The following is a 13849-nucleotide window of genomic DNA, read 5'->3' as shown; positions in this document are numbered from 1 at the left end:
ATGGTGGCAGCAGAAAGGGCGCCTTTTGCTGGCTCAGAAAGGAGTGACATTTTGTCATCTCTTTTTGAGCCAGCAAATAGCTAGATTGGGGCGACAGTGTGCGGTTGCCAAGGCCCCAATCCAGCATTCAAAGGGCATGAAAACACCCCTTCAGGACTATCTGTACTGGCCCTTACTTTTGTTATCATTTACATTCCAAGACTTTCACCCAACAGAGGTAGGATGTGTACCTTTAATTGGGAAATGAGTTATATTCCTTGCTTAGATTAAGAAAAATCCATGTAACATTTTAGATAGAGATTGAAATGAGCTAGGCAGGGTTTACAAAAACAGAGTAGGTTTTTATTTTACCCTGTGAGCCTATTATGTTACATTAGTTGTCCCCCACCTTCTCTCAGTTATTGTTCTGCTTTGAAAACTGGCTGCTGCTTAGAAAGTGAGAGTTTCCCTGAAGCTTTCTAGATTAAAACATCAATCATGCACCGAAGTATAAAGTTGTCAAAGATACACACACAAACTGTGAAGTATACAATGGAATATCCTTTGTGTTTTTCTTTCCAGGAAAGCAATATTATGCAGAGAGCGAGCATGGTTTACTGGCTTGAGTATTGGACTAGAACATTGGGAAACCAGGGTTCGAATCCCCACTCAGCCATGGAAACTTATTAGATGACCTTCGGCAAGTCACACTCTCTCATGGGAAGGCAAGAGTAAACCCACCCTAAACAAATTCTGCCAAGATAACGCCATGATGGGGTCACCATAAGTCAGAAATGATATAAAGGCACACAACAACAACAACATTTTTATTTTTGTTTCTGAGATTAAAATTATAGACATTATCATTACAGCTTTCTGGCACTCCATATTGCAATGGACATAAAAGTGCCATGAAATTGGAACACAAGAAACCAGTGAGAATATCTGATTGAAAGTGAAAGACAGACACTTTCAGCTTTGCCCTATAAACATGAACAGCAGTCTCAGTTTTCAGTTCTGTACCCATTTAACTGTGACTGAGTCCCATTAAACTCAATTAGAAACTTGTGGAGAACTGCAGCAGTGCATGTCTGATATGTTCCTCATTGCAAACTCTTGGCATATTGGCCTTTCTGGTAAAAGATGTGACAAATTTATTTGAAATTATTAGACTTATTTAATTTTAATCAGGCAGATTTAATTTCAGCTCTCTTATATTTGTGATATAATGATATATACATAGGAAAGGTTCTGAAAGATCTAAGATTCATGCAAAACAAGTAATGTAAAACAAGTCACTTGAAACAAATCTAGTATATGCATCCTTATATTACATTATTATCCTATCGTAGAAAAGAACGGCTAAACTTTTTCATACCAAGACTTATTAATAACCCTTTCTGTAATTGACATCCTCATGCATTTTAATGCATAGTTCACACTTTAAATATCCTCACATATATAAGTGCAGATGATAAATTGGAGAATTAGCTAAGTATATATGCAATCAGGCAAATTGGTAGAAGAGTGTCTGTAGTGCGTCTGCAGAACAGTGATAATAAAGTAGACTGTTAAGTCACTACAGTATTCCCAGAACATGAACACAAATTTTATGCCTCAATGGTGTTAGAATGAAGATACATGAAAAGGTCATTTTCTAAACTTGCCTGGCCCTGAGTCTCCAGTTTTCATGGATCATCTCCAGGGTACAAATTCCCAGTTTTGATGGGCTCATCTCCAGGCAGGAGGAAAGGCCTGTGTTCAGATCTCCAACGCAGGTAGTAGAGCAGCAGCTTGCAGGGCTTAAATGATATTCAATTGTTCCTGAAACTTCCAAATACTCTCTAGAAGGGATCTGTATATTTACATAGCTTCTTTCTTGTCTCTCAGTCATTGTGCTGCCAGGGCTCACCCTCTAATCTGATCTTCATCCACTTTCTGACTAGAAGAAAGTGGCCAAGATTAAGTGTTTCTTTTCCCATCTCCCTAAACAAGTGAGAAGGAAGAATCCTCTCATTTCTCCTTGATAAAACAGCCTTTTTCAGACTTCTGTCCAAATAGGAAAACATATTTTCTCTTTCAACCAATGTACTTGTTTGTATGTCAGACAGTCAGCTACTGTGGTGGGTATTTAAGGCATAAAACATCATCAGGAGCTATCCCTAAGTCTCAGGTTTTGGCCTGGAAATTTCAGGGTCTGGCAACCTTACTGCCTATATGGTTTAAAACAGGTGGAGTACCTTGTACACACTATTATTGTCTTTAGTGTATCACACTAAGAGAACAATATGCACTACACATTTTGAGGACATAGGTGGGGAGGCTCATCTGTGAGATTATCATCTATCTGCTTTATAGCTTGCCTATAAAGTTAGGTATTTATAGGCAAGCTAAACATCAAACTTGCAAAGCTGGCATTGTTTAGCCTGCATTAATAGATATCAGGAGAAAATCTGTAAAAGATAACATTGTACACTGTTAGGCAACCTAAGAATATTAGCTTCATGATCCATCTTAATTACATTCACCTCTGTGGGCTTTTTCATTTCTTGTGTTGAAATAGGGAAATTTTAATAGAGGGATATCATGGCAATCTAAAATGTTAAGATTGTTATATAATTGATTTTTGTGAAAGTTTTATTTACATTAATCTATTAGTTTTATATGGATATGTCTCCTTGTTAAATATTGGCTTTGTGACATACAGATTAAACAAGTCTGAAAGTCTGGACTAAAACTGTTTTATACAGTCTAGTATGGATCGACCCAGCCACTGCCATCTTTATTTCTCCACAATACCTCTGGCCTTGACATAATGTGGGGCCATAATTGGTGGCAAATTCCATGACAATCGGAAAAATAAAGATTGTGGTGGCTAATTCTCTTATCCATGATGGGCTGTTTTTTAAAAAGTGATTGAAAAATAAAGAACAGCTTATTTTTTTTAAAAAAAGTATTTGACTTATTGCTGCATCCCCGACTACTGTGAGGGTTGCCAGGTGTCACTGATTATAAGTGTTGTCCCTTTTTTGAGGGTAGGAAATAGTTTCTTTTCATATAGACTGGACAAGTTGCCAAAAATCCTCTACTTGGTGATGTTGACCCTTCATAAAAACAGAAATGCATTCATCATGCAATTTATGAACATGGACAATATGTTAATTTTATAGAGAAATGCATAACTGAAATTAATACTTTCACTTGGTTCTTAGGCAGAACATAAACTCATTAGTATCTACTTCCCGATTGTCAACTTTGCATGGCAGAAATTTCAACTGTCCCTTATTGCTATTTTGCAAACCTAGCAACAATAGCTTCTGCCCAGTCAATATATGATGAGAAGACACAAATCAGTCATAAGGGGGCCTGGTAAGATTCTGCCAGGGGTCTTTCCTTGCCTAAATCCACTCAAACTTTAGTAGACTGACCCTTTTATAAAGCACACTACCTGAATTCAGCTGAATTAAACCCAGTGTTTCAACCCTTGATTCAGTTGGTTTACTCTAGTTGGGTCAAGCCAAAGGAGTTTCAGCTAGACTTTGTAACATCAGTGAAGGTGTGACTGGGAATACTGAGGTGAAACAGATAGGCCAAACAAAGTAGTTTCCTCCCACTTTGAAGGCAGGGTGTTTAGATGATGCACACCTCCAAAGTGGGTAGAAACCAGATTGAAGCCACAGGGATAAAAAAAAAACAAGACAAAAAGAATCCACAATAGTGTGACTCAAGGTGGAAATTGCACACCTTCAACTCTTGATGTGAGAGTGGTTCTGAAGGAGTGATCCATCCACCCTAACCCTAAAGCTGCATATAAATGCACCAGTGCAAGTGTGCATTAAAAAAGGATGGAGCTGGCGTACTCAAGGAGGCGGGGTGGCAATGCAGAAAAGTGAAAGTGTGATACCTCCAATGGATATAAGTACAACATACATAACCAGACAGTCCAAGAGGGGGAATGGGGTGAAGGAAGGTGAAGAGGACATGTGGAGGGGGGGCATAATTGTGCTTTACCAGTATTTTACTGGGTACACCAATGCTCTGATGCCCTGTACCTTTAGAGGATCACAGGTGCAACTATATGGTGGATCAAAGGGGTGACTACCCAATAGGATGGCATCTAGGCAGCAAACAGTTGCTGTTAGTGTGTTTGTACAATGGGGGGAGTGACCAAAAACATTGCCCAGCAGCACAACTTGATGCCATGCTGGGTACATTCAGGCCATCTTGGGAGCATTCCATGAGGACAGCTGGGTCTCAACCCACTTCCAGAAAATGCAGGTTCCCTCCACTTTTTCCTGCCCATCTGTTTCGGGCCATTCATTCTTATTGACATGATTATTGTGGGTTGCAATGGCAACTTTGTAATGTCCACATTTCTCTGGCAAAAACAAAAAGGTCGAAGAGCAATGTACAAAAAAGAAAATATTTAAACCTATTTAATCTGTCTTCATTCAGATAAAATATAAAATGGACTACCTTTTGCTTACATTTTAAAGTGTTTTTTAATGTTTCATATGAAGTAGGGCATATCATTTTTAAAGAAGTCTAAACAAACAATAAGAGTATCATCAAAACATCCTATTTGCCACAAACGGCATGGAAACCCTTTAAAAAAAGATGGGAAATTTTATTCTCTTTTCCAGGAAATATATTTCAAATGGAGAGGAAAATGGAAGCAACAATAACTAAACTTTTCCCTGTACTCTTCATCTTGGTAGAGAGAGTTACTCATCATGACAAAATATTTTTGTTGGTTATAGGAGCTGACAATATATCCAAAAGCATTTTCAGATGAGATTATGAAAATATCAGCACTAGAGAAAGTACTATGGATGAGTAGAGGTTTTGATTGCTGGCTGGCAAGAAGGCCCCAGAGGAATTATGCTAATAGAAAATGTCAACTCTGCAATTGATGGCTGTATTAAAGATGTGGCAATCCATTTCCCATAAACACTGCAAGCTTTGCAGAAAGTTGCACAGGTCGTTATTCTCATTTTTAAAAAAGTGATAAATTTAATTGGTGGAGGGGCTAGACATACCATAGAATTTTCACCATGTGATGGAAAGAATGCAAATAAAAAATTAGAAATCATTGTTTATAAGGATCTGATGGTGAATTCTATCATATGTACCGTGGGCCCATAGGAATGCATTTTCACACTTCTACACTGCCCATGATTTCTTAGAAGCAGATCCAGTGGGGTGCCATGATTATTGCTTTATAGGATTGTAACCTCTAGTGACATATACTGGACTGATTCTTAACTGAATGAGTACATTACAGTGTATGAGTGCTGGATTCTTGCTCCAGATACTGCTAACATTTGACTACATAATCTATCCATGAACTACCATTCTTGTTCTTGTTCATTGCCTTCCAGCTGATTTTGACCCATGGCAATCCTATGTATGAGAGACCTCCAAGTCACCCTTTCCTCAACTGCCCTGCTCAGCTCCTGCAGACTCACGGCCATGGGTTTTCTGATTGAGTCTATCCATCTGGAATATAGTCTTCCGATTGCCCTCCACTTTATTATAGCCTTGTCTAGTGAGTCCTTTCCTCACATGTTATGGCCAATATACAACAACCTCAGTGTAGTCATCTTTGCTTCCAGGGAGAGTTTGGCTCTGATCTGCTCTAGGACCCATCCATTGGTCTTTTTAACAGTCCACTGTATTCTCAGAACTCTTCTCTATCACCACATCTCAAATGAGTTGATTTTTTTCTATCATCTTTCTTCACCATCCAGCTTTCAAAACTATACTTAGAAATGGGCATCCTAACTTTAGTATTCAATGATATATCTTTATACTTCAGGATCCTTTCTAGTTCTTTCATAGCTGCCCTTCCAAGTTCTAGTCTTCTGATTTCTCGACTGCAGTTTCCGCTCTAATTGATGTTTGAGCCCAAGTATGGAGAACCTTGGACTATTTCAGTTTCTATGTCATCTACTTTAAAATTATGTAGATCCTCTGTGGTCATAATTTTTGTTTTCTTGATATTCAGCTGTAAATCTGCCTTTGCTCTTTCTGCCTTGACCTTCTTTAATAATCTTTCCATATCACTGATTTTTTCTGCTAGTATCATGGTGTCATCTGCATACCTTAGATTGTTGATATTCCTTCTTCAAATTTCCATGCCTATCTCCTCTGACTCCAACCCCAGGAATACTGCTCTTCAGTAGCTTACCATTATGTTATCTGGGATCTGATGTGGTCAGTTCATACCTGCAGGGCTCATTCCAGACAAGAGCCCTCATTTCAGGACATGTTGCCTACAGTTCACTCTCCAGTGCTGGAAGAGGTTTCAAATAATTTAATTTACCTTTTAAATTGCATGGAGAGAGAGAGTTTTTAAATATATATACACAGTATGTCATATACTATTTCAGTTATTTGTTCTATGCATTTTCAATAACTATAGTCTCATTTCATGTTACATTCCCATTTGTCAATATTCTTTAATACTATTTGGTTAATTTCCTTTTACACATAGATTTCATATTATGAATGTTTATAAAATAGGTGTATTAGGCCATAATTTAAACCAATGCAGATTCTCTTCACAAAGACTTGGATTATAGCTGTAGTACAAACTTAAGTCAGTCTTCTACCAGTTTGATCCCTATGGAACTTCCAGAGCGTGCTGGGATTGGATTTTGCTGAAGTCACTTAGAATTCTGGCTGCTGCTGCAGTGCAAAAATAAAGCAATTTAAGAACATTTTAACTTGCATGGCTCAGTGCTATGGTATTCTGGGGGTTGTAGTTTTGTGATTATTTCTACAATGTGGCAGCAGCCTTAGTCTGAAAACACAACCGCCCACATAGAAATATAGTTTCCCATTTTCCCAGCAAATGGGAAGATTAGATTTATATTATGTTAAAGGCCAAGCTAGCTATGATGCCAAACTTATCATTTGAAAGCACATTCGAAGTTTGATGCTGGTTTTTCATAGCAAATTGAGGGTGCAGTTTTAGCCAGGTTTATAGTGTACAGATGGGAAGCCTAACAATTCTACTGTGATCCAGATGTGCCCCTCTGTTGTTAAGCCCAGGTAGGAAGCTATTCGTGCCAGTGAAAGATCTTTCATTCTCCTAAGGTTAATAGCTGCACCAGGGGAGGAATTTTCTTCATGATTCTAGGTAGAGAGGAATGAGCTAAACTTCCTTTTCACATATTGCGAACCTGATTAAATCCCCCATCTCCCCATGCATCAGTTACTAATTCTGATATGCTTCAACACACCACATTTATCATAAAATAATGGTTGGTCTTAAGTCTAAAGTATAATTACAGTATTGGTCAAATTGAAAATCAAGACCAGTTGCAGTCTTTCTTCTACAAGAAATTAGTTATGGCACCGCTGCAGGATTTTCCAGGGGATATAAGACTTATCCAAATAGAAATTCAGGATTGTTATATAGGGCTCAGAAGTTTGAGATTGTGTAAGTGTATATAAATCTAGGCCTATATTTGCAACGGTGCCTTATTTCCTATTATTCAAGATGCTCAAAGCTCCACCCTGTTCCTGGTCTTCGTCTGTACTATCACAGATCTTATGCCCAAATGCATATTGGCAAACGTTATGTTTACTGTAATAAGTCTCAAGTTGCCTTTCTATTGTCCAGGCATCATTCTTTCCCCATAGTCAGTCAATATCCTTCTTATAAATATATAGTCAGGCCTGCTGTTAGCAGCTAAATGTCAGTGTCTATGTTCCACACTATGTTTCTTTGTCTAAAAGATAAGAGAGGATCCTGAATCTTTGGGTACTATCTTTGGATTTAGTGACCAGACAAGTAATAAAACTGTTGGTTTGTTACAACACTTAGGGAAAGTACATCAAGCTAGAAGCTACGAGATATATATATATATATATCTTACTGAAATCTTGTGTTTGCTAAGTAAAAGAATAAACCTAACTTTCTGGTTAAGCCAACCTGTGTTTTGTGCTATGGTGAGTTTCTAGCAAGCCTGTTGGCAATGTGTTAGTGCATTGGGTTAAATTAACCAAAAAATTTTAAAATAAGCTTATGAAATGAAGAGTTGAGAGGTTAGACATTAGAAACTGGCAAGTTGCCCCCTAAGTTAGATCTGTTCACTGAAGCACCCAGCGTTGAAAGCAAATGCGTTCTCAACAGCTATTTTAGTGTATTGAATTTTACAGAATGTTAGTGTATTGTATAGAGGGATGCTAGGCTTGTCTACTCTGAGTTCAGTGGGACATTTTGCCAAGGCTTACACCCTTATGGTAGATTTATGCCCCTAGTATACGAGTAATAAAGCTACCTCTATACCTTAGTTATTTGCACACTTCCTTGAGGGTATTATAGTCATGAGGATGTAATTCTGTTTAGAAAAGCACAGAACACACTGCATATCTTCTGTCTACCTGTTTATCTGCATTAAAAACATACTTTAAAAACAGATTAAGGACAATTTTGTTCCAGTTATCCATTGACCCAGGGATGCTAGATAACAAAAGAGAAAGCACTTCTAAGACGCTTCCAGAAACATCCCATTTGTCCTAATAAAAATCAACTGGTTATGTGTATTTCTTCTCAGACAACAGTATTTCACCTTGTATTTAAATAGACTATTCGAGAAAGAGCCTGTAAGAGCCAGAAAATGTTCCAGTAAAAAGGCTACACTTTTAAATCTTGGCCTCATCCAAGTGTGACCAATGACATGTGTGCATCTATAAAACACATCCTCTGCTTGAGATAGATGTAGCATCACAGGTTCCTTTCAGTTGAAGTACTTAACCAATCCTGACAACTGCCATTCAAAGAATAAATATGGTCAGTTTTAAAATAAATAAATAATGATTACCAAAACTGTATACAGTAATATCAACAACCAGCAATTGTGATGGTATTGAATTAACTGACTATCTTTTTTTTACAAATAATATTTCTGGAAACATTTAAAAAAGTCATATTAACCCAAAAATCAGACATATAAGTATGAAAGTAAAATTTACTTGCTGAAAGTTACACAATTGTAAGTTTGATATTTCATGCCAATGCAGGGAAAGCACTATTGCATATTGAAATGTCTGGATAAATTTATTTCATTTTTAATTCCACATTTTCCTATTCAGAGCAAGTGCCGCCCAGGACTGGTTTTCGAATGGATTCCTCTGGCAAGTATTCTTCAGCCTTCATTGTGCAGTAACATAACTCTCCTCCATTTTATGTTTCAGTGACTGTGCCTCCTCTAATCATGGTTCAGGGACGTAGTCAATCATGAGTGTCCAGTCACCATGCTGCATAATATAGCTTTTTTAGTTTTTATAGTTAACAAAGCTACTCTGAAACATTTTGCTGCCTAAGATGAAGCCCATTCACTTTACTAAGTTAAGATGCATATGACTCAAAAGCAGTCCACTTGCTTTGGGACAGAAAATCCCACAGTCACCTCTCTGCATGTTTGGCAGTAAAAGTGCAATTATAATAGTTTTTAGAAAAAGCTAACAAGTGCTTCCCCTTTCATGACAGCCTAAGGCATCCACCTCACTCTACCTAATTCTAGGGCAACCCTGGTAATTTACTAAAAAGAAAGTTTTTATCTAATATATATATATATGTGTGTGTTGTAAAATGAAAAAAGAGCTTAACTTTCAAAGACAATGGAGCAAAACACACCACCTCTTTGCACCACCATCTGGATGGCTTCAGAGTGTGGCATTTTGATGCCACATGCTCTGAAGCTACCCAGATGCTGGCTTCATACCATCCAGTTGCTCACATGTGGGCTGGTTTCTGGGCCCTGGCAGTGTGATGTTTAGACACAGCATGCTGCAGGAGTTCTGTAAAGCCTCAGTGGGGCAAGGAAAGCTGGCTTTTTGACAGCGTAAAAGGGGGCGGCAGTTTGCTGCTTCTTTTTGTACTGGCAAAAAGGCAGATTGGGGTGGCAACATGCGATTGTCGCAGCCCCAATCTGGCTTTCTCAGGGGTGGCTTCAAGTAGCCCATTCAGGGCGTCTGTTCCACTCCAGTCTGTGTGAAAACACTGGATCATGCTCATTCTCATTAGGCTAGTAGCCTTAATAATATCTGTGAGAGAACATATTCATTAAGAAGCAAAACATGTGGACTTTCCTGAAGCTCTGATCTCTGAACTTCATATCTTGTGAAAGAAGCCTATTACAAATCTCATCCTTTTGAAATGCCACTTACTCCTTTATTTTAAAAGAACCTATTTCAATAGTTATCCTTTGTGGCCTTAACCCTATGTCATTAACATTAAGTACTGTATTCTGGATATTTTTAATTGTGTTCATTTTTTCCCAATAAAAAAGGATGATGACAATATGTTGTTATGGCACACAATGAAATAAACAAAAGCTGTGTCCCTTGTTCTTATGGCAGGGCTCTTGATACATATGAAACCTGCTGCTCCATACTGGGAAAAGCAGCATTTATTAAATCAGGGATGTAGCCAGGATTTTAGGAAGGGGGGGGTCCAGACTAAGTGCCACCATTATAATGGGGCTTGGGTGCGGCGGCACAGCTGCACACACCATTCTTTTTTCTAATGGAGGGGGGGGGGTCTGGACCCTTGGCTATGTCCCTGATTAAACTACTACCTCTTATAGAGCTATTGTTGTGCATATGGCCCCTGCCCAAATATAACCCAGACACTAAAGGTTGTCCTTAAACTTTCTTCTGGAAGATCCACATGATTAAAATGATTATTATTTAAATGATTAAAATGAGGAAAAGTGTGCTGCCACTTGCACAATTGTAAAAGCCAAACTCTGTACTGTTATCCTCCCTTAATTTTACATTGGATTTAGGCCAATGGCATTTAAATTATTTGTGACAGTTGTCAGTCCCATTGATTGCAGTGGGTCATCTTTCAGCAGGATTAAGTCTAGATCCAATCCATCAGATTGGATCCAAAGATTCACTTTTTCTGACTGAAGGAAATCTCTCCAGGAGGAGTCTTTGTCCAATGGAGGAAGGGCTTTCTGTTGGAGGAGCAGAAACTTTAGATTCACTACACTGTTTTCCACATGTATTTGAAAGGGTGGAATATACCTTTTCCATCTTTAAGTTTTATCTCTCAGACAAAGAGGCATTTGTCTGTCTGTCTCAAACCATTTCTTATCATTGGTAGTGTCTTACCAGTGCACTGTACAGTATAAAAATTAGCACAATGTTTTCCTGGAGGAGTCATTTTTGTAGACTTCCAAAATTTGTAGTTTTCAGGCAAACTGAATGAACACAGATATCAGTCCTAAAAAGCAGACAGTATTCTAGTAGAGTAATATATAATGTTGTATTTATAGATTCATTCTGTGTGAAAAGTTAATCCTCTGAAACATTGCTTTAGCCCAGTTTTGAGGCTTCAACACAGATTTCTACATTTATCAATGAGAAATTATTCAGATGTGCCTCATGAAATATTCCACTTGAAAAATGGTAGTGTTTTCATACTGAAGGACTATCTCAGATCTTGCTATTATTTATTGACAATATCTCCAAATAAAGTCCATTCCTTGAAATATTTTATCCGTGAGTGTATTCTTAACTCAAATTTAAGTTTCACATTTCAGATCAACAAATGAGTGTTAATAGCATTGTCATAGGTATTGTTGAAATTTTGCAGGGTTGAAATGTATCAGTAAATTCTTTTTATTAAAAAAATCTTGTTATTCAGTGCAAGGCTGCTATTCTCTGGAGGAGAGGTGTTCAAATGCTTATCTTTTTGCCATATAATGAAAAATATTTTACTTACAACAATGGCTCCCTTATATTTTTTGAGCTCAGGACCGCTTTCAAAAATGTTGAGTTTAGGGTGCCACAACTGACAGTAACTGATATCCAAACACTGAGAAAATGTCCAGCTTTTCAGCATTCTGTTATCCCTTCTCTCTTATATGCAAATATTTTTCACCTACTAATTATTAGTTTATCACACACATTTCATTGTGGCATTCCCCTGGAAATGGAATGTTTTAAGCTATCAAACTTCTCCTCCCCCCAAAAAATAGTCCTATTAAAAATTGCCCTCTTTGCCTTCCCACAAATCATTGGGCAGGATCAAGTCCTGAATAGCTGCTGGTGGAACAGTGGAAGCAGGAAAAAATAAGAGAAGGCAATCTCTTTCCACTCTAGTTTTCCATGCAGGGGAACTCCAGAATGCAAGGTAGTTAAAGCGTGGTACAAACCACCCAAAAAGGGCTGTCTGTCCATGCCTTGTTTTGCTCCACGAGGAAGCCGCAGCGGACAAACCACGCAGCTCCCTCGTGGAGCAAAAAGAACCCACAAAAAGCAGTTCTTTTTGTGGCCCCATAATGATGCTGCAGTGCTCCAATGGCACACTTACGACATCATTATGGTGCTGCGACATACAGACGCTAGGCGTCCATCACGTCAAAATGGCAGCGCCCATCTGTACAGAGCGCCGCCATTTTGATGCCCTTGTCATGTGCTAGGGGCGGTGTGCCCTCGGCCAACCCCTAGCATGTGACGAGGGTGCACTATAGGCCCGTCTGGATCGGGCCATAAGCTGCAGGAGAAATAGAAGAGAAAAGGTTAGGAATATCTGTCACTCCAGGGCCCTTTTCATACTACATAATTCTAGCACTACAATATGATTGCCATCTTTCAATTCTATGGAATGTTGGAATTTGCAGTTTGGGGAGTAGTGTTTAGTATTCTCTTACAGGGAGCTCTTGTTCTCACCAGACTACAAACCCAAGGTTCCCATAGTATGTTACAGTGGCAGTTAAAATGGAATGCAGTGCTATAGTTATGTAGTGTGAATGGAGTCTGTGCCTGCAACACCAGTGTTGTGTTGTATTCATGACAGGGTGCTGAAAGGTATTTCAACGTTCAAAATTGTTTGCTACTTTGGAGATTGCCAAGGAAAATCATCTTGATCTTTGAATTCATTATATTTTCAAACTATGATTATAGTTGTTCATATTAGGTGTAATCTGCTTTCAGACCTGTCATATGAACAGAATTAATCAATTTTGTTTTGTGGCAGGAATGGATTAGTTGGCCCTCGAAATCACTTGGAGTTCCCAGAAGCCTCAGAGTAAGGGATTATAGGAGTTAACAGTCCAAATGAATTGGAAAACTAAATATCCCCTATGGTTGTTTTATGGCACAAGGGAATATAGCATGTTTCATAGGAACATAGACCACTATAGCCCTGCTTCATGTTAGATTCTTGTGACAGATTGATAGAATTATGTATATGATAGCTCTGCAAAATTTGAAGAAAAAAAAATCCAATGACAACACAGCCTTCATGTGCCAAATGTGTTGATTTGGCATTGAATGCCCTCCTTTTAAAAACCAGCTTAAAATGGCAGGCTATTACTTATATAACATCTTCTTTCACTGAAAAGCATTTAAAATCGTTCCAATGAATGAGCACATATGGAAAGCTACATTTTGGAGTTTTTCAGGGAATCTTTGCAGTTCAAAAATCTTAAAGTCCCACTTGTAAATCTTTCTTGAAAATCTATATGGATTTTCTATTTGCACAGATTCCATCAGTACTCAGTCCTAATATATTTACAACAGTATCATATAGAAATTGATTAGAACCTAAACAGCTTGAGGCCCTTCAAGTCTTTGGTGGGCTATAACTCCTTGGCCCATTAGCCAGTGGCCATGCCAGCTGGGACTGATAAGACTTCTGAAGGGGTCACATAAGACTTTTACTAGTACAAATGTTAAAAAGAATCTGTCTGGAACACATTTTCTGACTCGAAAGGGTATGAACATCCTAACAATGAGATCTGAAGGCACTACACACTACACAAATGAGATCTGCATTTCTGAATGCAGATGTACAGACAGACAGATACCCCCCTTCTTGAATGTAGAAAGTGTATCAAAACAG

The 13849-nt window shown here is 38.3% G+C and overlaps 1 protein-coding gene across 4 annotated transcripts in view; it reads left to right on the top strand.

Moving 5' to 3' along the window:
• Positions 1-13849, top strand: part of MAGI2 (membrane associated guanylate kinase, WW and PDZ domain containing 2) — a 782933-nt gene that overhangs the window by 664745 nt on the left and 104339 nt on the right. For all 4 annotated transcript variants that reach the window (XM_042468280.1, XM_042468279.1, XM_042468278.1 and 1 more), the window contains one exon: positions 9085-9126. In XM_042468280.1, the coding sequence (XP_042324214.1) occupies positions 9085-9126 (42 nt within the window). The remainder of the gene's footprint in view (positions 1-9084; positions 9127-13849) is intronic.

Source organism: Sceloporus undulatus, chromosome 5 (assembly GCF_019175285.1).
Source record: "Sceloporus undulatus isolate JIND9_A2432 ecotype Alabama chromosome 5, SceUnd_v1.1, whole genome shotgun sequence".
NCBI lineage: Eukaryota > Metazoa > Chordata > Lepidosauria > Squamata > Phrynosomatidae > Sceloporus > Sceloporus undulatus.
This window is presented reverse-complemented; position numbering and strand designations above follow the sequence as displayed.